Source organism: Typopeltis vanoorti, chromosome 18 (genome assembly GCF_054136105.1).
Source record: "Typopeltis vanoorti isolate ZY-2024b chromosome 18, IOZ_Tvanoo_1.0, whole genome shotgun sequence".
Classification (NCBI taxonomy): Eukaryota; Metazoa; Arthropoda; class Arachnida; order Uropygi; family Thelyphonidae; genus Typopeltis; species Typopeltis vanoorti.
This window is the reverse complement of record NC_143566.1, coordinates 45,053,971-45,080,201: the sequence shown is the minus strand read 5'-3', so window position 1 is coordinate 45,080,201 and position 26,231 is coordinate 45,053,971. Positions and strand designations below refer to the sequence as shown.

The 26,231-nt window shown below is 37.1% G+C and overlaps 1 protein-coding gene across 1 annotated transcript in view; it reads left to right on the top strand.

Annotated features, from left to right (window-relative positions):
• Window positions 1-26,231, top strand: part of LOC150096624 (CD109 antigen-like) — a 930,782-nt gene that overhangs the window by 209,515 nt on the left and 695,036 nt on the right. Inside the window, exon 8 of the mRNA XM_090407963.1 lies at window positions 14,860-14,933. Within this exon, the coding sequence (XP_090264089.1) occupies window positions 14,860-14,933 (74 nt within the window). The remainder of the gene's footprint in view (window positions 1-14,859; window positions 14,934-26,231) is intronic.

The window sequence follows — 26,231 nt, the reverse complement described above, 5'->3', positions numbered from 1 at the left end:
GTTTTTCTTCAACTGTTGATGGTTACAATTCTTGGGGAAAACTGTTCCAAAAATAAAGGTAGATGAAATGAAGGAGGAGAATAAAAAGTTGGTTTGGGGAGTGTTTAGCTATGCATAATGCTTACTAGAAACTGTTCATATTTTTACAAGTCAATAGGAAATATGGGGTTCAAGATAGCAGAGCAGTAGCCATCAATGAAAATACACATGGAAAAGATCTAAACCAGAAACAAAATGATTATGTGAAAATCACTCGACTGAGTGATTTTCTCATAATCAGTCATCTGTTATGTGGAGTGCAAACTTCTAGACAGTGTCAAGCATTTTTAGGGATGTTTTTGATGAAGCATCCAATGAGAACAATATTCTAAGCTTTGATGAATTAGTTTTTTGGATATTGAGGAGACTAGAAGTGTGATGTGCTTTTTCCAGGAAAGTCAACCTGATTAGAGAAAATTGATCATAACAGGAGATTTGAATATTATCCAAAGTAAAGGGGAAGTGAAGTAGGATCAGTTTTATTTGAAATAAGACAAGACTGTATTTTAGTAGTCATTTGTTTGGGCATAATTCACTACATTTGCTTCACTCCTGGATCAGTGAGGGAGATGAATTTAAGATATTAGTTATCGAAAATCTTGAAGCATGGATTGTTTGAATACCATAATTGCCCAGGAGAAGATGATTGTGAGAGAGTTATTTTAAGATCCCAGCCAGATAACTATAATTTTTAAATTTTGTTTTATATTTATTATTAATATTAACATCTGACCTCCATGGAGTCAGAGACTCATTGTGAGAGGTACACACTGTTGCACACAATGCTCATCCAACCATGCCTTAAACTAATTCAGTGTGTCTACATTCACAACACACTCAGCAGTGCATTGCAATCACCAGCCACTCTCCATGCAAAGAACGTTCTCCTCACTCTTCTGCTCACACCCCTCCTTATACAGTTTCCAGCTATGGCTTGGTGTTTAACCCCCCCCCCCCCATCTCCTCCTCCTATTCACAAAGCTTTGCATTTACATTCTCTCAATCTGTCCTCGTACTCCACATTCCAGAGACCACTGACTACCCTTGTGAATCTTCTCTGGACCCTTTCAAACATATCCTCATCACCATGAAAACCTGGCAACCAAATCTGTGCACAATAATCCATATGAGGCCTGAACAAGGCCTTATACAATGGCATCATAACCTCTTTATTTCGACACTCAGGGTCCTCCACATCATTGCCATTATCTGATGTGATCGTTACAACTTGTGCAGTGTGGCCCATGAATTTCAGGTCCTTGTATCTCTCATCTGCTCATCAAAATTTGTATACCAAAATTCAAAACCATACATTTTGCAACATTGAACTGATAGTTTCACTTACCCTACCCTTTCATGCAATCTATTCAAGCCCTCCTGTAAGAACAAAACATCCACTTGCTTCTGCATTGCTCTCCCAAATTTTCCATCATTTGCATATTATGATAGTTGGATTTGATATGCCATGTCTCATTGAAATTTTTATTATTCATTAGGCTAATTTGATTAGTGTGTGTGTGTGTGTGTGTGTGTGTGTGTGTGTGTGTGTGTGTGTGTGTGTGTGTGTGTGTGTGTGTGTGTTCTTTATTCATTGTGATTCAAGAAAATATGTCAATGATGTCACTGGGTCAATCAACACATAAGGCATGTAACATTAGTAATGTGCATTATTATGATTCATTTCCTTGATTGTATTATGTGTGCATGGGAAGAATCTGTAGGATGTGTATGTGGAGAGAATGAGTAATAGAAGTGAGTGAGTATGGTTGGTAGAAAGTGTTATTGTAATGGACTATAAGATTTCCTTGAATAAGAGTAGGAAATGTGGAGAAAATGATGGACAAATTGTGGAAGCAGTGTGGAGAGTAAGAATGTGAGGTAGTGGACAGAGCGGTAAATAGTGCAGGAGTGACTGATTTCAGGATAATGAGCCTGAATCATGGTGAGAAAATGATGCAAGACTTAAGAGGTAAGTTGGAGAAGATGAACAAGAGATTAAGTGTATGTGGAAGAGTACAGAAGAATTGAAAGGAAGATAGTCCATTGAAAAGAGATAATGAATAATTTGAGAGTGACACTGTAAAGGATTCTGTTATTAGAAGTATGGTGAATGAAAAAGTGCACAAGGTTTGCTTTCCAAGAAGGAGAATTAGCTGGGTTATTGAGGGTTTAGATATGCAAAGTAAATGTGCAAGAGATAATTAGCAATGATAGTGCAACTAGTGATTTGACTGGACTAAAGGAGAATGTGAGAATGAATATCAGAAGCTTATTGAGAAGAGTAAATGATATCTGATAGGAAAAGTAGTCAGTATGTTGCTCTGCTATGAGTTGAAAAATAAAATGATGAGCAGAAGTCATGAATGGTATGTTGCCAAGCCTGTGTGAGGAGAAAGAGGTGCAGTTTGTGACCATATGAGATAAATTTGAAAGATGTAATTGTATAAGAGTGATAGACTGTCTTTAAATAGATTTGGTGTGCATCATCTGGAGAGGCTGTTATGGTAATGACAGATGAATATGAGATCTTACTAATTAATAGGTGAGGTGCTTATTGGGGACTTGATGTGGTAAATGCTATGTTTGGCCTCCAGAGCAGGGGTTCTGGCCTCTCTCCTGCCTCTTCTCCATGCAGTGTGAATGATACCTCTTCAAGGGCATGATCAACATACTTAGAGACCCAGATCCACCTCCATTTCGATGATACACAGACTGGCCTCTAGATAGTATATGGGCCCAAACCAGCCGGTAATGAGGCAGGAGGCTTACAGGTCAACTGGTGCACAATTCTACTGCCTCATCTTCTGCCAGGTCATGTCTGGTAAGGGAGTCCAAGTAGTGGTATGTGGGAAGCACTGTCAAGGCCATGGAACTTCAATGAGACTGGTCACTCTCTGCAGTGGTGTCATGTTCACGAGTCTATCTCCCCCACTGCATGTCCAAACTCTTTCCTTTTGTCAAATAATAAATGAAAAATGATACAGACAAACAACGAGGGCAACACTGCAAACATAATAAATCTCCCTCCAAAAGATTCAAATCAAACAAAATATTCCAAACTTATCAGGATTCCTACCAAAAAAAATAATTTCTATATCCACTTTACAACATCTGCAGCATAAATTCCAATATTAACACTGTTCAACTAACGAGACCTCCTTCTCTTAACAGAAACTCAAATTAGAGCTACGTCAACCACAGTTCACCTTCAATGCTCAAATTATACTTTTCATCATTCATTTCACCACAAAGGTGGAACCTGTGCCTTTGTACATTGTAATGTTGCCTGCAAGAGAATTTGGTTCTCAGAGAATGCCAAAATTAGAATTCCCTGCTTTTGACCTACTTTGGCTAAAGGTTTCCTTTCTCCACTTAGTAACATTCATCTGCTGCATTTACTAGTCTCCAAACTCTGAAAACCACACAGACCTCTTCACCTTCCTCTCTCTGGAGCTCGACCATCTACAGTCCAGTTACCCAAACAGTGAAGTCATCAATCTTAGGTGACCTGAACATCCACAACTCCAACTGACTCCACTTCTCCAACACTACAGATCAAGCCAGATGGATTTGATATGGAAGTTTTTGCTATACAATGATCTAACACAAATCGTGCAGCTACCTACCTGAATTCCAGATAACCCTTATACTCTCCCAATGTAGAATTTACTATTTCCTCTCAGTAACTCAGAATCTAGTGCAAACATCTAGTCTCACTAGATGTTTGCACTAGTACAAAGTGGGTTGATCTCTGGAACTACTACTCTTCTTTCTCATGGCATGACTATTCCTTCTTCTCTTCTTGCCCAGACGCCTGCACTGAGCAAATCACAGAAACCATCCTCAGTGGCATGAAGGTACCATCCCTTATTCCATTCAAAATTCCCATCTACTTTCCAAGTCCTGGTTCAACAGGAGATGTAAAAGCATTTGAAGAAAAAACTCAGCTTACCACAGGTGGCTTGCATCAGATACTCAGCCTATGCAGAAATGCACAATAAATGTAAATCAGCTATCAGCAAATCCAACTTCATAAAACCACTAGCAGAAAACGTCTCTCATCCAAATGGTGGCCATGCCTTCTGATCCCTCACAAAAGCCATTGGACACAACTTCTGCTCACCTGCGCTCCCATTGCTCTTTCTCATCTAGATGGCACAACTGTTACAGCACCCAAAGAAAAACCTGACCTCCTAACATCACTCTTTTCCTCTTGCATAGACAACAAAGGCAAATCTTCTCCTTCCATACTAGAAACTGAGCATCATATGCCTCCTGTGGCCTTTTGGCAGAAAGACATAAGAAGAATATTAAACGACTTGAATGCTACGAAGTCAACTGGTCCCGATGGCATCTCTCCTATTATATTCAAATGGTGTGCTCCAGAGCTAACCCCTGTCCTCTATCCTCACTTCAATCTTGTATACTCAGTTGGCACCTATTTCATCTCATAGAAACTAACATATATCCAAGCCATTTCAAAAAAAGGGAGACAAAAACCTACCATCCAACTACCAACCAGTTGCCATCATCTCAGTCCTCTCCAAAATAATGGAGAAAGTTATCAGTAGTTCACTTCTTCACTACCTAGAAGCTCACCAGTTAATCAGTGACCACCAGTATGGATTCAATAATCCACATCTATATCTATGATGATATCTTAGCTTGTAGGTGAAGATATCATCACTCACCACTGGACATGTGCCATGGAAAGGTTTGGAGAAACGTGCTATTATCCTTGACATTTCCAATGCCGTTGATTGTGTTTAGCATCAAGGCCTGCTTTGGAAACTGCCTTCCTTTGGTCTACTTGCCACTTCTGTAACTGGATAGCCAGCTTTCTCTCTGGTTGTTCACTCCATGTTATGGTGGGCAGCATAACATGGAGTGAACTTTACCACCATTGCAGGAGGACCTCAGGATTCCGTTCTATCACCTGTCCTCTTTCTCTTATACATTAATGATCTACTCTCAGTCACTAGAAATCCTATCCATAGCTTTGCCAGTGATAGCACTCATGCTATTCCTTTGACAAACCATGTGGTTCCTAGCCATCCCTTACATCAAGATCATCTGCAACTAGTGCCTTAAATATTGATCTTCATGCCATCCTTCAGTGGGGCAAGAATAACCTAGTCATCTTCAATGCCACCAAAATGCATTCCTGCCTTTTCTGTCACAAAAGGAATCGCAGTTCACCTTCCCTTCTAGTAGCACACACAACACCAGACAGGATGAACTGTCTCTTTCTTTGGACTGACATTTCCCTCCAGCCTCTCTTGGCATAATCACAGCACGTCGATAGCTTCTAAAAAAGTATGCATTTTTTAGAAGCAATTTCTGCTTAAGAAGCTATTTTCTCCCACCCAACTACTAACCAAATATAAATCCTAAATCTGCCCATCCTTAGAATATTCTTTACACATTTGGGAGTGGTGCACCTAAAATCTCCTTAAACTTTTTTGATGCTGTCCAGAGGTGAGCAATTCGACTCTTAGATGACTCTTCCCTCACAGGCTCACTTCAACCTCTATCTCTCACACACACACTGTTACAGTAGCTGTCCCGTGACAGGCCTAACACAGCAAGTGGAGGAATGATGTTAGCCAATTCACTGGAGCAGTGACCATGGAATTACATGTAGAAGAGACACAGAGCTAGTGAATTGGCTAACATCATTCCTCCACTTGCTGTGTTAGGCCTGTTACAGGACAGCTACTGTCCAACACCCCTTTACAGTACAACTGAAAACTCAGCAAACCTAGTTCCTAATTTAATTTATTCTTCCTAATTTATTCCATATACCTCTGTCCTCTGGAACAGCTAGAGGACAGAGGTAGATGGAATAAATTCCCAACCCTTCCTCATAAACAATTTCAATCTATAGCTCTTTAAGAAGAATGTTAATAGGTTTCTTCTTTCTCATCCCTCATCTACAACTCATACACAGTTCTGATGTGGTATAGGTACTTGTACCTCTTGTGTGTGGGATACAATATATATATATATATATATCAACCAGGGTAGGAGTGCTTACAAATGGTGAGGTCAATATTCTTTGAGAAAGAGTGAGATTAGGAATGTAAAATGAATAAAAGAAACTGAAGTGGGTGATGTTGAAGATTCGAGATGCTGTGTGAAAAGGGTGGTTGTTAGAAGCAGTATGTATATGTGTGAGTGGGGGGGGGGGGTATATGGGCAGACAATAAAGGAATGAGATGGTCCTTTGATGATGTTAGGTTAGTACTTGAATCTAGGGAAATTTATGGGATAAGTAATGAGAGAGAGAGAGAGATCAATAGCAAAGGGTAGCTTTGGGGAATGGGGAGTCACATGTGAGGAGTGGCATGGTAGTGCTGTTACAGACCCTGAAACAAATTCTGATTTGTGTAAGAATGCGAGGAGTATCAGTAATAAGGGGAGCACTCATACTCAGATCTACTGTTGCATTGATAATGTTCATTCAAATGAAAATTGTTGGAATTTTTTTTTTTAATATCTGATTCACACACATAAGGTCATAAAACCTATAGCACATTAGCACCGTATGTGGGCAAGAGTAATAGAATAAAGGGGGCACTCTGATCACATTGAGGATATTTGGGGAAGGCAGTGTGGGAGGAGACTGTTCGAAAGAACAGAAGTAGATGAAATGAAAGAGGAGGCAGTGAAGTTGTTCAGTGAGTTTCAAGATGGACTTGAAAATGGTTGTTAGTTAGCAGTGGCAATTGTTTTAACAATTTTGGATATGAGTAGAGGAATAATAGTTAGCCAATTCAGCAGAGTCCATTGTCCATGAAAGTATCTGTAGAAGAGGCACGAGACAGAAACTGAACATCTGTGTGAGAGAGGGATTGAAGTGGATGTATGTGAGAGAGGGATCATTGATTAACCAGATTTCCCTCTTCTGGGTAGAATCTAGCAACCTTAGAGAGGATTTTGGTGCACCACTCCAACTGTCAGAGCAATATTCCACGACTGGACAGATTTGGGTTTTGTATAGAGTTAGCAGCTGTGAAGGTATGAAGAAGAGTCTTGCACAAAAAAAACACCAAGTTTTTTTTTGTGGCTGCAGAAGCTACAGTTGAAATGTGGTTGTGCCAGGTCGGAGGTGCAGGTCAGTCAAAGAAGGGAAATCTGATTGCATTGGGATATTTCAATGTTACTGACAGTAGGGGGGGTGATGAAAGCTCTTTCTTGGTTGTTCTTGCCCCACTGGCATATAGCTAGGAGATGTGAGTTCAGTCACTAGTCATGGTGATAGCCAAGTAGATCTTGAGAATTCTAATACTTGAGCACTGCAATGTTTGTTAAATGAAATGGAGAAATGAAGTTTGCTGTTATAGGCGAAGCTGTGGATAAGATTGGAAGTCAGTGAGAGCAGGTAATTTATACACGAGAGGAATAAAGGGTGAAAGAACAGAACCCTGGGGTACTCCTGCATTGGTGGGGAAATCTGAGGAGTGTAACCCATCCACCATGACATGTAGTGAGTGCTCAGTGAAAAAGTTGGCGATCCAGTTAAGTAGGCCCCTGTGCTAAACCTAATCAAATGCCTTTGAAATGTTGAGGGAAACCATGTGAGTTTCTCCATGGCTTGAGTCCAGATGTAGGTGGTGAAAGCAAGAAGATCAGCTGTAGATTGCGAGTGGCTGAATCCATACTGGTTTTCACTGATTAGTTGGTTTGTTTCTAGGTGGCTCAAGAGTTGGTTGTCAATGATCTTCTCCATAACTTTAGAGAGAACAGAAGGGAGAGCAATTGGATGGCAGTTCATTGGTTGACTTTTATCACCTTTCTTTGGGGGATGAGCTGGATGTGGACTTGTTTCATGTTGTAGGGTAGATGCCAATTGAATAGAATAAAGTAGAGGCTGGATCGTAGCTTCTGCTCAATCAAGTTTTATCGTCTTATAGTTCTCTCTCATTCGTATTTAATTGGTTGTAGGCTGATATATCATCCGAACATAAAGAAAATTTGTATTATACTGTGCCACTCTGTGTTCTGAATTGCATGAGCAACTTTGATAAATCAACCTTCAACTGTACCAGGTGATTTTATATTAAAGCTGATTTTAGGCCAAGGTTCTCACTATTAAGCAAAGCCCCCGCTTTTGGTTCGAAATATTTAAAGAGCGGTTCAGTGAAAGAAAATTGGGCAAACTCTAGATTGACAAAAGGTAAAAGAGGGAAAAAGGAAGAAGAAATGGAACGTTGACTCTCCCTCCCTGCTAAAAGTGACTGTGAAGTGATCACCTGGATGGTAACAAAACATATTATTATTATTAAGAGAGGCCTCCAGGAAGTCAGGAACGCTATATGCACACACAACATCTAACAGCAATCCATTCCATCACATAGCACTCTATGAGAGAAAATGTAGTTCTCAGCCCTTCTTGACAGCATTCATCCTCATCTTCCAAGGATGCCCTTGCATCCTTTCCCCATCCTCCATAGTCTCAATCATATCACCCCTCTTTTTCCTGTTTGCTTGTGTCTGCAGCCTCCAAATTCTCAATCTGTCTTCATAATCAGTATTCCACAATCACGATATTATTTTTTGACATTCTCCTTTTACATTCTCTCCACTATATCAGAATCACCATGGAAACCAGAAAACTAGACCCGCGCACAATAGTACTGAGGCCTTATGTAGACCTTATAAAGAGCAAACTGACTCCCTTATCTTTACATGTCAAGGTTCGTTCAGCATTCCAATTATTTTCTAAGTTGTATTTACAATCTTTGCTATATGACTCTTGAACTTCAACTTCCTGTTTACTAAATCTACAAGATTCCTATCCTCATCAATTTCTTCTCGCATAATCCTACCAGTATAATACGACATCGGATATCTAATCACACTAAAGTGATAATCATTTTCACATGTCCACAATTCCAGTGTGTTGAAATCATTCTGCAAGTACTGCATATCAGCAGCACTCCTGATTAACCTACCTATCTTTGCATCATCAAAAAAACTGATGATGATAGATAGCTGTATGTCACATGTCAAATCCTTCCCAGTGTTATTAATGTACAGATTGAATAACAATGGGCCGAGGACTGATCCTTGAGGCACACTACTGGTTACCTTGAATTTTGCAGATTCACATCCCCCATATACCATTTTTTGATATCTGTCAGTTAGCTGTCCTGTTATCCATGCCAATATTTTATAATCCAATTCCATATTCTCTAATTTATGTAACAGACTTTTGTGCTGTATTCTGTCAAAAGCCGTAGAAAAATCCAAAAGTATCATTGTTTATCCATTCCTCATGTCTAGCTCAATGGTAACATTATTATAGAATGTGATGAAGTTGCTAAAACATGACCTTTCCTTAGTAAACCATGCTATGAATTGCAAAGCAGAGATTCTCTGTCAACTCATTTCTGAACCTGAGCCTTAACCAACTTTTCCAAAATCTTCGCCATCACTCCTGAGATACTGATTGGTTGATAGTTGGATACATTGGTCTTTGCACCACCCATGCAATAGGATTACCATACATTCTTTCTGCTCCTGTGGAATCTTCCCTTTTGAGACTCATATTATATAGCCCGGTTAAAGGAATAGCCAGTTCAGCTGATCACTCTTTTAACATCTGTGCTGATCTTTCATCAATTCCTATTGCAGAATTCTTATTCAGTTTGTGCAGTCTAGTACTTCCTCTTCATACACATGAGTTATTCATACATGTAAGTGGTAGCAATGAGTTCAATGTTGCATATACCAGGTTGATAGTTTTTAGCAAAATGGCTACTCATTAGTTGAACAATCTCTTCTATTTCTTCAGTCATATGCATACCATCTGTATTTAGTAGAGTTATTCTTTCAAAATCATTCTTTGTTTTACTTGCAGCATAAAGATAAAATTCTTTTGGGCTGTCTTTAACTTTCAAGGCCAGTTTCTTTTCATACTCAGACTTAACTTTCCATATAACACTTGTTACTCTTCTGGCCTATGATTTCTTTTAATTATCATAACTGGCATCATCCTTATGCACACAATATTCCTTCCACATCATCTTTTTCTTATGAATATCTTGCTTAATTAGATTACACATCCATTTCACTCCTACTCTATTTATTCTTCGAACTCTAGGGACACATTCTGATATTCTAATACTATAATCAGATCTAACACTCTTTGACTAAGAGCTCCTTCTGTCACATATTGCTTATGGAAGTTGTCTTGCAACAGCTCAATAAATTCAGTTTCATGTCTCATGCAATTTGACAGCCACCCAATCAGTGTTCAGATAATTAAAGTCTCCCATTATGATTACTCTTCTTGCACCCCATTGCCTTCATTTGGTGATGTGTTTCTTCATCACTAGCAACCAATCCACCAGGTCTGTAACAACACAGACATCTTTAAGGAAATTACAGAATCATACATGTAACACAGTAAAAATTAATTTATTATGCATGTCATATATTGTAGGACATCTTCATCAATGTGAGCAGAGTATAACAATAAGGAATATGGATAAAAGAAACAGTAGAACTTATGCATTATGCTGGAATCCCTCTATATGCACAGTTGCATGTTGATTAGTTAAAAGCTACTGGGCTGAAAATAAATTTAAAGTAGGTAATTTAAGTTAAAAAAAACTCTTGAATATAAATTTATTAATACAGTTTAAAATGGCAATTTCCCACACTTAAGAATGGTAAGGCAGTCATTATGATTGAGGTTAGGTCGATGAAGTAGGGTTTCAGCAAGCACTTTCTTTGTATAAATGTTCATATGTTTTTAATCCCATGTTGTGTGGTGCGATTTGTGCAGTTTGATGAGTCAGATATGACAAGGAAGTTTATTGTCAGATCTTCCTGTTTGTTCATAGTAAGATAAGTTGCATGAACACAGTAGTACTTTGTACAAGCTCTCACCAGATAGTATCTTTGGTGAGAGCTTGTCCTTCTCTAGAAGACAGCACATAATTTATTGAAGGAAATGTTTTAGTAAGCTGCTTACTTATTACAATTAAGGTGACAGGTGCATTTGACAAGGGAGATGGGTACACAGTGGTATACTTAGATTTTGCAAAGGATTTTGATTGATTTCTAAATGATAAGTTAATAGTTAAACTAGAATAGATGCGGTTGGTTATTAGATTAGTGCATTGTTCTGAAGATTGTCTATAACCAGTTTGGGGGAGCAATAGCATGAAAGAGGAATGTCACTAGTGGAGAGCTTCAAGGAGTCCCTCTGCTAGTATTTTCAGTCCATTGCTGTTTAATTTTTATGTTATTGATATTGGGGAAGGTTTAAATGGGGATATTCAGTTGTTGTAGATGATGCAAAGTTGAGAGGAACTATGAGGAGCAGTATATAAGTTCCAGGAAAAAGAGGAAGGGGTAGACCATCAATGAGATGGATGGATCTTCAGAGAGTTGAGGCCGCCAGAAAAGCAAACAACAGGACTACATGGCAAAGCCTGGTGTGGCACATCACCAAGCATCAGAGTGACCATACGGCATCTGTAGATGCCCAGTGAACATAGAGAGAGAGAGAGAGAGAGAGAGAGAATGTTGAATGATTGAATGCATTCCCTGAGAGTATAGTATCTGCAGAGAATGTGAATGTATTTAAGGAATGGCATGATAAGCTGTGTGTGTTATTATTTTTGTTATTATTATTATTATTATTATTATAAACAAAATATGATTTCTAAGAATGAAAAATTTAATTTTCAATAATGAAGTACTTTAAAAACAAAATACTTCACCAACTTAAATATGAATTTCTTGAAACTTTACCGAACATGTGTAACTAACAACACCAGATTTTGAAGGTTATGAAAATATACAAGCTCTACTTGTCTATTAATGTTTTATTTAAATATTTTAATAAGTCTGTTATAATTAAATTTCTCATCACCTTTATTACAATTATTATATTATAAATATATAAATTTTTATACTTTTTATGTCCACTTTATTTATCACCTCTGTGTTCCATATCTTTTTTTTTTTAATGTATAGTTATATATAATAAATAAATAAATAAATATATATATATCTACCCTATATATATAAAATGATAAGCTTTTTTATGTCACGTTTTTTGAAACGTTTTGAAGCTCAGGGGCTACCCTGAGTGTCGAGTCTTCAAAATTCGAGTCATCAGAATTCAAGGAGAACTGGCCTACCAGTCCAGAACTCGGGGGAAGCATCGTAGGTGCAAGGGGGGTTGGCCCCCTTTCTAATCTTTATAATTTGAGTCATCAGAATTCAAGGAGAACCGGCCTACCAGTCCGGAAAACTCGAGGGGGGGGGTGGCACTGTAGGCGTCAGGGGGGCATAGCCCCCCTAGTGTGTGTGTGTGTGTGTATATATATATATATATATTTGGTCTGCAATGAAAACATGTTTGGCCCAACCTAAAAAAGGTTTTGTGCATCTAAACTACATGATGATACTGCTAGGATTTGCAGAAGAAATTCATGGAATCCTATCCTATCCTTCTCATCTGTCTAGGATGGGTCGAGTCCTCTCCTAATGAGGGGGGGGGGTTACTGGTGTGTTAATGCAGCCGGTTTGCCACTCCTCTTCTGCATACCCTAAGGGGTGATATTCATGGGGCCGGTTTGCCTGCTTGCAGGATGAAAAACCTCAGATAAACTGGCAGAAAAAAACCCTGCTGTCGATGCCCAAGACCAAAGCTAACTTGGCTATGGCCGAGGAAGATCCTTAAGTTGCTCACGTTGTCAATGGGAATCGAACCCTGGACATTCCTTCCCACAGGCATACGGTTGCGAAGTGCATTGCGACTAGGCTAACCGCATGGACATTCATGGGTTACCATATTATTATTATTATTATTATTATTATTATTGTACAGGCATCTCCATGGAGTTTGAAGATTCATCACAGGAGATTCAAACTATCCACACAGTATCTATAATACCTCTCCTTGAATCCATTAACAGATAAAGCACTCATAGCTCTCTCAGGCAAACTTTTTCATTCATTCACCTCACCAAGCGAAAAATCTAGTCCTCATAACCTTACTAACTGCACTGTCACTAAACTTCCAGAAATGATCTCTTGTTCTGTCCCATAGGGTACCATATTATTATTATTATTATTATTGTACAGGCACCTCCATGGAATTTGAAGATTCATCACAGGAGATTCAAACTATTCACGCAGTATCTATAATACTGTGTGGATAGTATCCTTGAACCCATTAACAGACAAAGCACGCATAGCTCTCTCAGGCAAACTATTTCATTCATTCACCTCACCAAGCGAAAAATCTAGTCCTCATAACCCTACTAACTGCACTGTTACTAAACTTCCAGAAATGACCTCTTGTTCCGTCCCCTGTAGTGCTGAAATACTTCCCCTGCATTAAATCTATAAAACCCTTTAAGGAACAGATGTTTCTATCATATCCCCTCTTTTTCATCTATCAACCAGTATGGATCCTCTACTGCTTCCTCATCCCAGGTGGCCAGACCTGAGAATAGTAATTCAGATGTTGATATATCAAGGCCTTGTAAAGAGGGTTAACAACTTCGCTGTCTCTACTTGTTACTGTGTTCTTCAATAGCCAAGTAATCCTATGAGTTCTCTTGCAGCCTTAGCAATATGCCTTCTAAACTTCATCTGTCTACTACCACTCCTAAATTACTACTTTAATCTATTTCCTGGAATACAGATCCATCCATTATCTTTAGCCTATACTGACAACTTATTTAAATCATTCTGCAAGCCCTCTGTGACACCTTGATTAACGATTACTCTGCCCAGTTCCAGGCAGAATAATAGTTAACAACTGAATATTTCCCTTCTTATTACTTCCTATGTCATTTATTTACAAATTAAACAGTAATGGCCCTAGCACAGAACCTTGTGGCACACCACTAGTCACTTGCATTTTCCTGGATTCTGCTTCCCCACATACCACTTTTTGGTATCTATCCATCAGACACCCTCTTATCCATATAACCAATGTCATAATCATTGCCATTTCTTCTAATTTGCATAACAGAGTACCATTTGGTATTCTGTTGAATGTGTTTGCAAATTCCAACAGAATCATAGTGTAGCCATTCCCTTTATCCAACTCAGTTGTAACTGTATTATAGAAAGTTAGTAAACGACTAAGGCATGACTGACCCTTCACAAAGCCATGTTGCCCCTCATAGAATATCATATTTTTATCCATCCATTTCTGAATTCTCTTTTTTTGGCCAGATTTTCCAGCACTTTTACCACCACTTCTGAGATGTGATTGGTCTATAATTTTCTACTGCAGTCTTAAAGCTCCCTTATGCAAAGGAATTATTTTGCCCTCTTCTCTTTCCACTCCCTTGGAACTCTGCCAGAGCTGAGACTTAAAGTAAAGACACTAGTTAGAGGCATTGCAGTTCCCTTGCTCCTCCTCATAAAACACACATTGATATCCCATTTAATCCCATGGCTGTATATACATTGAAATTCTGTAATATCCTAAGAGCTTCAGATTCATCCATCTCCATTTCCACACCAGTCCCTATCATGTATATCACAGCAGTAACTTCACTTGCAAAGTTGTCACTCAGGTATTCAATTATTTTGTCTGCTTCTGTTGCCTCACTGCCATCAGCACTCTTAAGCTTATCCTTACATGGTCATTCTTCCTCTTACTTGCCCCATTTAACTAGACAGTATGTGAATAGGAGTAATATTTTTTTTTACGAACTTCTTATTTTTCTAGTGTGCTGCAAAAGTGGTTTGGATAACTTATTCAAATCTGATATTTCTCTGAATACTGCACATTAAATTTTGTCATAAAATTTTATTTTTCTATGTATTGTTCAGGTGTAGCAGCTGTGCAGTTGAAGTTGGCTGATAAACCAGTACTTGGAGAATGGACTATTCATGTTGATGTTAATGTAAGCATGTTTGTTTTCTGTTAGTGTAAGCAAGTTTATTTCTTGTTTTTGTAAGCATATTTACCATATTTTTCCATATGTATAATACAAACCCTACTTTTGCGAACCCAAAATTAAGAAATCAATATTTTAAACATAAAACAGAACACATTTGATATTTTTTTAAATATTCAAAGTATATTAGTAATTAGGTAATATTTTTAAGATATATACTAAGATACATTTTTAGGGATGCATTTAAGATGCATTTTTAGGGATGCATTTAAATGCATTTTCTGGGCTAACTTGGTTTGTGTTCTCATGGCCAACCCTTCTCTCCTCATGAAGATGAAGCACTATTTTGCCTTCCCTGGGAAATTAACAATGTTTGTTTCTCTTGCAAACCTTTTTGCCTCATATTGAATAAGCTTGGTTGACTGACATATCCTACTCTGGCGCTGCTCCATAATCCAAGTCTTAAGCCTCTGCTCCAAGCTTGGCCATTTTGCTGGTTTTCCTCTGAAGGCCCTCTTCTTTTTTGGCATCTTGAGTAGTTGTTGTTCCTGTTTTCTCTACTGTGTAATCATACACTCAGTGGGAGGAGGTCTAAACTGTCTCTCTGAAGCTTTATTTCAATGTACTTTTGCTTAATTATGACAATCGTTTTTTATTTTTGGACATTTTTATAGGCTAGTGCTCAAAATATTGTTAATGCATTAACTTGCAGTTGCAGACGTATTAATGCTTTCAGAGTTCTGATTGCTTTATACAGAATCGGCTGTTAATGATGTCAGTCGATAGAGTGAACAAAGGCTAGTGATTGGCAGAAGCCTGTTTGCGGAGACAAGGTACCGGCAGTTTCACCATGGCAACTGCAGGTCTCTCAACCGGTTACCCCCCCCCCCCCCGTGTATAAGACAACCTCCAATTTTTGGTCTAAAAATTTTAGAAAAAAATATCGTCTTATACATGGAAAAATACGGTATTTCGTTTTAGCTTTCAAAAGAAAATCAGTGATGAGATAAGATTTAAAATTATTTTTTAAATCTTGTCTCATTAAATTAGTAGAATTATTGTTCTTTATGGCTGTTCATAAGACAAAACATTCAGTTATTCAATATATAGTGTACTTTCAGTTTGAATATCTGTAAGTAGAAAGGTTTAAGAAATTTATTTGAAGGAAGGTTGTTTCGCAGGAGTTGATTAAGTGAAAGAAAAGTCAGATCAGTGAGTGTAGATTCAAATCGGAGATTATAGTTGCCTATTGTTATTATCAACTCTTCTTTGGAATTAGAAGATTCATTATAAGAGGTTTTCCCTACTCATTCACCATTTATTCACTCATCAAAAAATGCATTCCACTTTCCAACCATCCTTTAGATCACACATTAACTAAGTGCACTCCTCTCTTTTGCTTTGTCTGCCAGCCTGCATACGATTCTTGATTTTGCTTGCATCACCTCATCATTGTCATACCTGAGCAGCATGAATTGTGTTCACATGGTTAGCCTAGTGGCTATGTGCTTCACAACCATGTGCTGCCTGGGGAAGGAGTGTCCTAGGTTCGATCCTCGTCGACGACGTGAGGAGCTTAAGGATCTTCTTCAGCCATAGCCAAGCTATCCGGTCTTGGGCGTGGACAGCAGGGTTTTCCTCCAGTTTATCTGGGATTTTTCATCCCGCAAGCAGGCAAACTGGCCCCGTGAACACACATGGATACAGTCAGGAATACTTAAGACAATCCTTCCAACCATGGGTCTGAATTGTCAGCTATGCCAGTCCTGAGCCCGGATAAAAATAGGGGGGATTGAGATGGTGCTGTACCTCCCCGTAAAAAGGGCTCACGGCCATTGAATCACCATACGAAATGAAATATGAATTGTGTCTTTCCTACCATGCTGGTTTCTTGATATCCACCTCACATTATTCCCTCTATTCAACTAAATCAGTAGTTCTCTTCCACCACTAATTATTGCTGTTTTTTTATATTTATATATATCTTCCACCCATGAAAGGATTTAAACCTACAGTACATCAGTGCCATAATTTTTTATGTAATTTCATGCTTCCAATAAGCTCGGTGGTGGTGGTGTTAACCAGAAAATGAAATTCATTTCCCATCTAAAGACAATCACAAATATTCATGCCTATGGCAGGATTTGAACCTGTTGCTTATTGGTTGGACAGTGGGCATGTCAGCTATTCATCCAACCAGTCTGACAGTTACTTCTCACGAGTAAAAGACAGCCTGGTTCCAAAGAATTAAATACTTTGCTTGTCCTCCATCCATGCAGCACCTGTTTGGGTCATATGTCACCTGCTTTTCTTGATTATTTTTCCTTCAGTCTTCTAATTTCATTAGAATACACATCATTTCATTTCTCATCTTGAATGAAATCAGTTTTCAAATATTGCATTCCATTCACTTCACATGCACTCCCTTGTATTTCAGCAATTATAATCTCAACTCCTTGTGTATTGAGACAATACTTGCTTTTCCTTTCCCAATTTTACTCTTCTTATACTCACCATCATGCTTGTTTGGTATATTTTGTTCCATGAGTCACACTAGTTTTTGTACTCTTGCTCATATTGTCTCTCTCAGTTTTCGTTAATTGTTTTAATTGTGTTTAAATTGAAATCAAAAATTTGCAAAAGGTGTGTTATAATTTATCTGCTTTGTTCTACTTAATCATCTTCAAAAAAAAAAAACATAATTATAATAGAAAAAGAAAAAAGATATATTGATTATATGTGTTCCTTTGAAATAATCTTAGTTGGTAAAAAACTTTGTATGCTATATTGATTGTTTAGCTGGATAAAGTAATTTTAATTTATGATGATTTATTCAAGATTATATTATAGTCCAGTTTTTTAATAGCTGTCTTAATTATTAAATATGAATTTTATTTAATAGACAGATATATCTGTAGGCCAGAAATGTCTAACTTCCTTAAACCATAGTTAAACCTGCCTTTTTTTTTTTTTTTTTTTTGAAGATGATTAAGTAGAACAAAGCAGCACAGAAAAATTATAACACACCATTTTGCAAATTTTATATCTGGTCCACATACAAAAACACCAGAAGACCTATAGCATATTAGTGCCATATGGGGGCAAGAGGAATAGAAGAAAGGAGGAATCTGTTCACATCTTGCTTGAACAGCTGATGGTTGTAATCAAAATATTGAAATGAACAGCTGATGGTTGTAATCAAAGTATTGAATCTTTGGGGAAGGCAGAGTGGGGGGGGGAGACTGTTTCCAAGGACAGTCTCTCTCCCACTCTGTTTGGTGAGTTTCCAGATGGACTGTAAAAGTGTTGGTTAGCAATGGCTCTTGTTTTAATGATTTGGAGGAGAGTGGAGGAATAATAGTGGCCAATTCAGCAGAGCACTGTCCATGAAAGTGTCTGTAGAAGAGACACAAAGCAGAAACTGAACAACTCTGAGAGAGAGAGAGAGAGATTGAAGTGGATATGCATCAGTGGAATATACTAGGAGATCTGAGTTCAGGTCACTGGTCATGGTAGATCTTGAGGATTCTAATACTTGTGCAATACAAGGTTTGTCAAATGAAGAGGAGGTGGCATTCATATGAAGGTGGATGGGTTTTTTCATCCAACAAAATGGGCTAACCAACCAGAAGCACATATAAGTAACAGAAATAGTACACTGGCTTCACAGACAAAATTTCTTTAATTATTTAAATAAGATAACTAAAATTGGGTTTATTGATCGGAATTTGATACAGCTAGTAACCGACTAGTTTCACCATGAAAACTAGTGGCTTCTACTGGGTTTGATGAACATACAAATGCAAACTTAAAACAACAAGTTTTGATTATGAATCATTGCATAACTGAAAAAATTATACCGAATGCATAGGAACCGTTAGACAATATAAATATGTGGATGCTAGCACATGGTCAGTCATTGTTCAGCAGGCACGCCCTATAGTTAGCCGCAAAATTAAATTCTGATGTGTGGAGAGATCTTATAAGTGATTTCCAAATGTCACATAGGATCATTCCTTGGTATCTGTTCAGGGTACCTTGTGAGCGGATTATCACTGCAGCTTCTTTTATGTTGTGGGAGCTGTAGTCATCTTCTGTGTATGGCATAGAGCTTCTGTCCTATTCAATGTTGTGATGAGTGTTGGAAAAATGGAATGCCAATCCTGTACTGTCCTCTCTGTAGTTGTCTTATTTGTCTGTTGTAATAAGGCCGCAAGAACATGGAATATTGTAAACTCCAGGGTGTTTATTGAAAGTGTTGTGATCTTTAGGTGAGCGTAACATGTTCCATACTATCCTAGTCGGTTTGAGGGCTACTCTAATGTCGTTAGACCTTAGGAAATTGGCAGTTTTTTGTTGAAGAATGCCAAGAAAAGGAATGGAATTTAAAGTCCTGTAATGAATGTCCTGGATTTCCCGTGGAGAGGGATTGGAGAATGGTATTGTTTTTGTTATTTTTTTTAGGATATCCACTGCTGGTTAATATTTGGAGAATAAAATCTAATTATTCTGTTAATATTCTTTCACCTTGACTCTATATTATTTTCTACCATCTAATGAATGCAAGAAATTAACATAAACTGGGTTGTATATTGTCCAAAGGATTTTAATAATTGATACTAAGTAAAAAACCAACAAGTTTTGCCAACTTAGCTGTCTGGCTTCGTCAGGGTGTATAAAAGAAATACAAAACAACTTAAACTGTTCGTGAAGGAATGAACCGAATACAATTGTATTTTTTTACAAATACAGAAGAATGCGTACATCAAATGCATGGAGCGTGTATGATATCAATTGTTATGCAGGAATGTTCTGTAATTAGCAGCAAAATTTAACTCTGGCATGCTTAATGATCTTATGAGGGTCTTCCAAATATCAGCTAGAATTAAACTTTGATTTCTATTGAGGTTGCATTTAGAACGGATGACTGCTATAGCTTCTTTTATGTTTCTGGAATGGAAATCTTCTAAATAGGGCATGGAACTTTTGTCTCATTCGATGGTATGGTTTGTCCTCAAGAAATGAAGGGCTAACTAGAGTTGTCTTCTCTGTTGTTGTTTACATCTCTGATTTGTTCTCTTATTTCCAAACTTCTTGAGGTCTGACCAACATAATTTAATCCACATGAACAGGGGATGTTATAGACACCGGCGTATTTGAAGTAGGCATAACTGTCTTTCAGAGATCTTAAAAAGTAGTGGATAGTCTTTAAAGATTTAAAAGTCACTCATATTTCATGTGGCTTGAGGAGTGTAGCAATCTTTTTAGAAACTGTCCCAGCATAAGGAATGGCAATGGTGGATTTGTAATGTGTTTCCTTAGATTGTTGTTGTGGGAGGTCGCAGAGAAGTATCTTATGGATCAGTGTTTTTGGATAACCATTGTCTATCAAGGTTTTTGATATATGGGATAATTCATCTTTGAGATCAAAGATGAATTATCTATGAACCATCTATAAAGTACTATGCTTCATCACAGCAAACATAAACCTCAATGACTTTTCAGAATCAGCAATAGATTTTAAAAAACAGCCTAATCTAAATAAATGTAGTTGTGTTAAACTTCTCAAGATTTGCAAAACTTTAATTCCTAGGCTTCCAACCCAACAGCATCCATAAAGAACACCTCCTCATAAGATTTTAGATTTAAATAGTCTTATTTCTTCCATTTACTCCCATGTATGTGTTATTACAATTTTAATATTGTATTCTGAATATGTTATGGATATATCATCTTCAGAATACAATATTAAAATATTGTAAAATATTAAAATGATATATATATATATATATATATATATATATATATATACACAATGGATATATCATTGTCTCTATGAGAGAGACAAAATATTGGAAAGTTTAAACCTATTGTTTAATTATTTCTCTTTGTGATATGTTCATTCCATTAAATTTTATTTTGAGTTATCACCAGAACGTAAGCTTAAATACATATTCACTAGTGCCTTTCCTCTTCAGGGATATTGGTTTATCCTCCCACAATACACAACTTGCTTACACCTATCAGATAAACACTCCCCAATCCACTGTCCGACCACATCCATTCCAACAGAACTCTCAACTCGTCATGTGCAATTTATCAAAAATCTTTTGCAAAAATAAAGGATACCATTGTATTTGCATCTTGTCCAGCACACCTGTCATCATATTGTAATAATAAGCAACTAGTATTTTCACTAACACACAGAATGACCAATAATTTGAAGCTTGAGTCTTCAGCACCCCTTATGAAATGGTACAGTCTTGAGGGAATTTTTCAGTATTGAGACCACATTATGATGTAAATAAAGAATTTAATAAAAATAAGTTCATGACTCTTTATATATTAAAGTTGTGAAGTTATCATAACATCTAATATGTGTAATTAATTGTTTATAGTCTTTTGTTATGTAACTCTTTTTTGTACCAGCACCCTTGATAATAGGGGTGCTGGTACAAATAATGCAATGTAAGTTTTACAACTTGCAAAACTTGTCAGGTTTTAATTTCTTATTTTTATTAAACTCTTTATTTACATCATAATGTGGTCTCAATACTGAAAACTTCCAACAGAACTGCTGAACCACAAAAACTTAAATTGTCATGGTACAATCTTGTCTTCTTATTTTTTAACTTGGCTGAATGTAAGACTCGCATTAAACGAGTTAACATCTACCTTGACAAGCATGTCAAGGTAGATGTTAACTCCCTGGCAAGTTCATTTATAACATGAGATGATATAGATTGCTTAGAAAGAGGTCAATGACACCATAGTGTGAGAGGAACAAACAACCATGACACCCACCTTAATAAAATGAATACCTTTTTTTGCTATGATGACTGCAGCAATTCTACGGGGTATAATTTCCACAAGCTTATCCATGATAGTGATCAATGGGAATTTTGGGCCATTCTTCCTGTCGGCATGTAATGAGGTCCTGGACTGTTGTGGGAGAGACATTCCTTTGCCTCACCCTACACTCCAGTTCATCCCACAGATGTTCAATAGGGTTGAGATCAGGTCTCTGCAGAGGCAAGTCAAACGTGGTGACATTCATGTCAACAAACCAAGCAGTTGCATCGGCCTTATGACACAGTGCATTGTCTTGGTGAAAGAGACAATGGTCAGTTCCACAGAAACACCACAAAGTAGGAAGCATTGCATTGTCAAGAATGTTCAGATACCTCTCAGAGTTCAACATTCGTGGAACCATGAACAGAAGTCCAAGGCCAAACCAGGAAATACAGAACCATACCATCACACTTCCACCTCCGAATTTCATAGCTGGGTTATGCACAACATTCTCTCCATGCAAACATATTATACTCACAGTACACCATTCTTGAAATAACCACAGAGTTCATTTTATTTGTTTTCTGTGCTGACCTTCACACTTCCACCTCCAAATTTCATAGCTGGGTTATGCACAACATTCTCTCCATGCAAACATATTATACTCACAGTACACCATTCTTGAAATATCTTCTGTGCTGACCTACACAATGATCGCTCTCTCATTCCTTTTTTATCTCAGAGTACTAAACAAGAAACACAGAATTTAAAATAATACTATTTAAAAAAGTTAACTAAAACTGCATACTAATCACAAATAACACACAGTAAAACTCAATCTAAAAATTACACAATGTCATCACGCAATAAATATAAAATTAACTTATTTTGCTACAGCCTATACAATTGATGTCCTTCATACACTTGCCACCAAGCTATTTTTGATAAAAATTAATTAAGATATACCTATTAATAAACCATGATGCTTGATTGCATTCAATTATGTTGCTTACCATTGCTGTCATGTATCACAGTTCTTCAGTAATTGGATCAAACTGATTTCAATCAATGGTAAATTGAGAAAAAATAAATAAAATCTTATTCTGCTGTAGAAATTCATTAGAACATCTAATTATGAGATGAAGAATTTTTTTTTCTCTCTTTCAGTGTACACCATTTATCTAGTCAAATGAGTGAATCAGAGTGTATTTTGTGTATCATAATTTATCAAATAAAACAGGTTTGATGACATCCAAATGGATAGCATATCTGTTCTCCAATTCACAGCCTGTTGGCTGGAGAGCAAGTGCGCTATTTACTTGGCCAACTGAACAAGGTAAAATTTGCTTCCTTACCACTAACAATAGTGAAGAAAGCTTTTTTTTCTTTTTTTTTTCTGCTTGGATCCATTGTATATTATACTCAACAAGAAATTATATTACAATTTTTTAAATAATGGTTTCACACATGTAAAAGAAAAACTAGAAATTATTAAATACTCTTATATAATTTGCTCAATATATCATGAACAACAATCAGAGAGAAACCAGAAGAACTGACTAAAACATTCAAATTATGAACAGAAGAACGAGTCATACAACATGTGCATACTTCCACATGTCTTTGTCACAGACGCATGAGTAGGAGGAAACACTATAAATTTCCAGGGAAACAGGTATGGTTATGCAATTTAAAATTATAAAAATTAATAGAAATTATCTCCCAAAACTTAGAGATTGGCATACAGTGTTTGTTTAAGATTAGGACAGTGGCATAGGGCTTCACACAATTCAAGAAATTCAAGACTCGCAATTCAAGAAATTTAACCCTATTGTAGTGCAACATCTATGATTCTATTGAGCTCTCTGTCTTTCCATTGCAAGGTCCAAAATTGTAGATTTGTAGATGTATAGAGTGGGAGGTATCTCGAAGAAACAGATTATAAGAGCCATAACTTCATTCACCGGGACATTTGTAAATAAAGACACGACATCTAATATAGCTAGAATGTCTGTTCTTGAGGTGAAGATTTCTCTTAACTTTTCTATAAAGTGGTGCGTATTTTTGATATATGCACCTGTGTGTCTAATGTGTGCTTTTAGTAGATGTGTGAGATGTGAAAAGAGCCTCTGCAATCCTACCACTTTCTTCTTGCAGTAACTTCACTCCAAAATGCTAATTTGGCTGTTCTGTTTTCTGCTTGGATCCATTGTATATTATACTCGACAAGAAATTATATTACAATTTTTTAAATAATGGTTTCACACATGTAAAAGAAACTAGAAATTATTAAATACTTTTATATAATTTGCTCAATATATCATGAACAACAATAAAACATATGAGGCCTGATCAAGGCCTTATACAGTGGCATCATAACCTCTTTATTTCTGCATGTCAGGGTCCTCTCTTCATCTCTTGCTTTTGATCTCTTCAATGCATTACACACTTTACTTCCATCCAGCAATACTTTCTCCATTGCACTCACTCCAAAGTCATTTAAATGCACCCCATCATGTCTGTACGATATCGTTCTTCCCCCAAACACATGCCATACATCTACAAACTGTACTCCCTTCTCCTCACACAGCTCCACTACCATACCGTTCATGATTTTGACTCTTTGTCGCAACTCATCATTGTCATACCTCGGGAACACACTGACAACCTTTCCTTCTACACTGTTATCTTTCACTTTTCTCAATAGTCTCCTGATGTTCGTCCTCACATGCTCCTTTTGTCCACTTAGATCATTTGTTCCCACAATCACCACTAACTCTCTTGCTTGTTTCTACCTCATATCCAACCTGAATTATCCTACTCATTCTCCCTTTTGCTATCTTTTCAGATGTATCTCCAACATAGGAAATAGGAATATTGATGCTTTGTTCTTGTGTGTTTGAGGAGGTGAAAGTAAGAGGCCCATGTAGTATTTTATCTTTTTGTAGGAGCTGTAGCCATTGGCCAGGAAAGTATGTCGGAGATATTTAAGTTCAGTTGAAAAAGCTGCATCATTAGAACAAATAACCCTAGCCCTTACTTTGTGTGTTTTGGTTTTATATAAATGGAAAATGATAGTAAAGCATCTGAAAGTGGGTGACTAATGTGTCAAGAAAAGGCAAACAGTTATTTGCTTCTTTTTCTACTGTGACGTGAATTTTGAAATGTTTTCTGTTTAGGTAGGTAGCAAAAGAATCCTAGGTGTCCTGTCCAAGGGAACAAATGGCAAACACATCACAGCAAAACATAACCACACTAAGGACTTGTATTATGTTCTTACTATTCCTAAAGTATGGGAAATTATTATTATTATTATTCAGGCCTCCATGGAGTCAAAAGACTCATCATGGGAGGTCCTTCCTAAGAAACACAAAGTCTATCAAGAATCATCGAGGGGAGGTCCCCCCCCCCATCATACCCAAGGAGTGGTATGATAGACTTTGTGTTTCTTCCTAAGAAACACAAAGTCTATCATACTACTCCTTGAACTCATTGACCGTTCTCGCTCTCACCACTCCATTAGGCAATGCATTCCATGGTTCAACCTTCCATGCAAAGAAACCACTCAATTGTCAAATTGTCATACAAAATTGTGTAAAATAATTATTATTATTATTTTTTTTTATTTAAAAAATTTTTTTTTTTTACTTCTGTAACACGTTACGCACATTTAATGAGATTCTATTGTAATCATGCGCCCTAACTGTATGTTATTCCTATTATTGTTTAAACTACTGTACTGATGATGTCCTAAGATACTTAGGATGAAATATTTACAAGTAAATAATTTTCACTGTGGCTAATACGTGTATTTCTTTTAATTATGATCTCACCACAGGTTTCGTTATTTAAAAAATTAGTAAATATTTACTAATATAAGTTAGAAGTTATGAACAATGTTCAACATCTAAGCTTGTATAGTAGATTGATAAAGAAAAAGTGCCATTGGGCAGATTGATTAGAATATCTAAAAAAAGCAAGCTGTTATTTTCTTTTTCTATACTGAACTGTTTACTGGCTGTTTCTGTGGATGATGAAAGAGTCTAATGTGTCTGAGCCATGTTGTGAATTAGAGAATGCATCTCCAATATATCTTATCCAAATAGGTTTGAGAATGGCAGTTTAAAGAGTATGTTTTTCAAAATACTTCATATTAAAATTATCCAGAAGAGAGAAGTGCAGTATGGATGCCAAAATGAAAGAGATTAATAATGTTGGGCTAATGTTGATCAGGTGATTCATCTACGTTTGGCTATTTTTCTGATGACTTCGGCTTTGGATTAGATAGTCCTATGTTTAAGGAACAATTCTTGAGAGAGTGTTGTTTAGGGGACTGTAACATATTTTTCGAAGCTTGTCCTCCTCCCAAACAAGCAACGCGATCCTTGTTATTCCGGGTGACGATCGACTCAGCATGAATTTCTTTGAGTTGTGTTTTTATCATTGTCGTTGCAATTGTTCCAGGAGGCTTGGTACAGGAGGCTTGGATGCCTGGTTTGAGACATTAGCTTA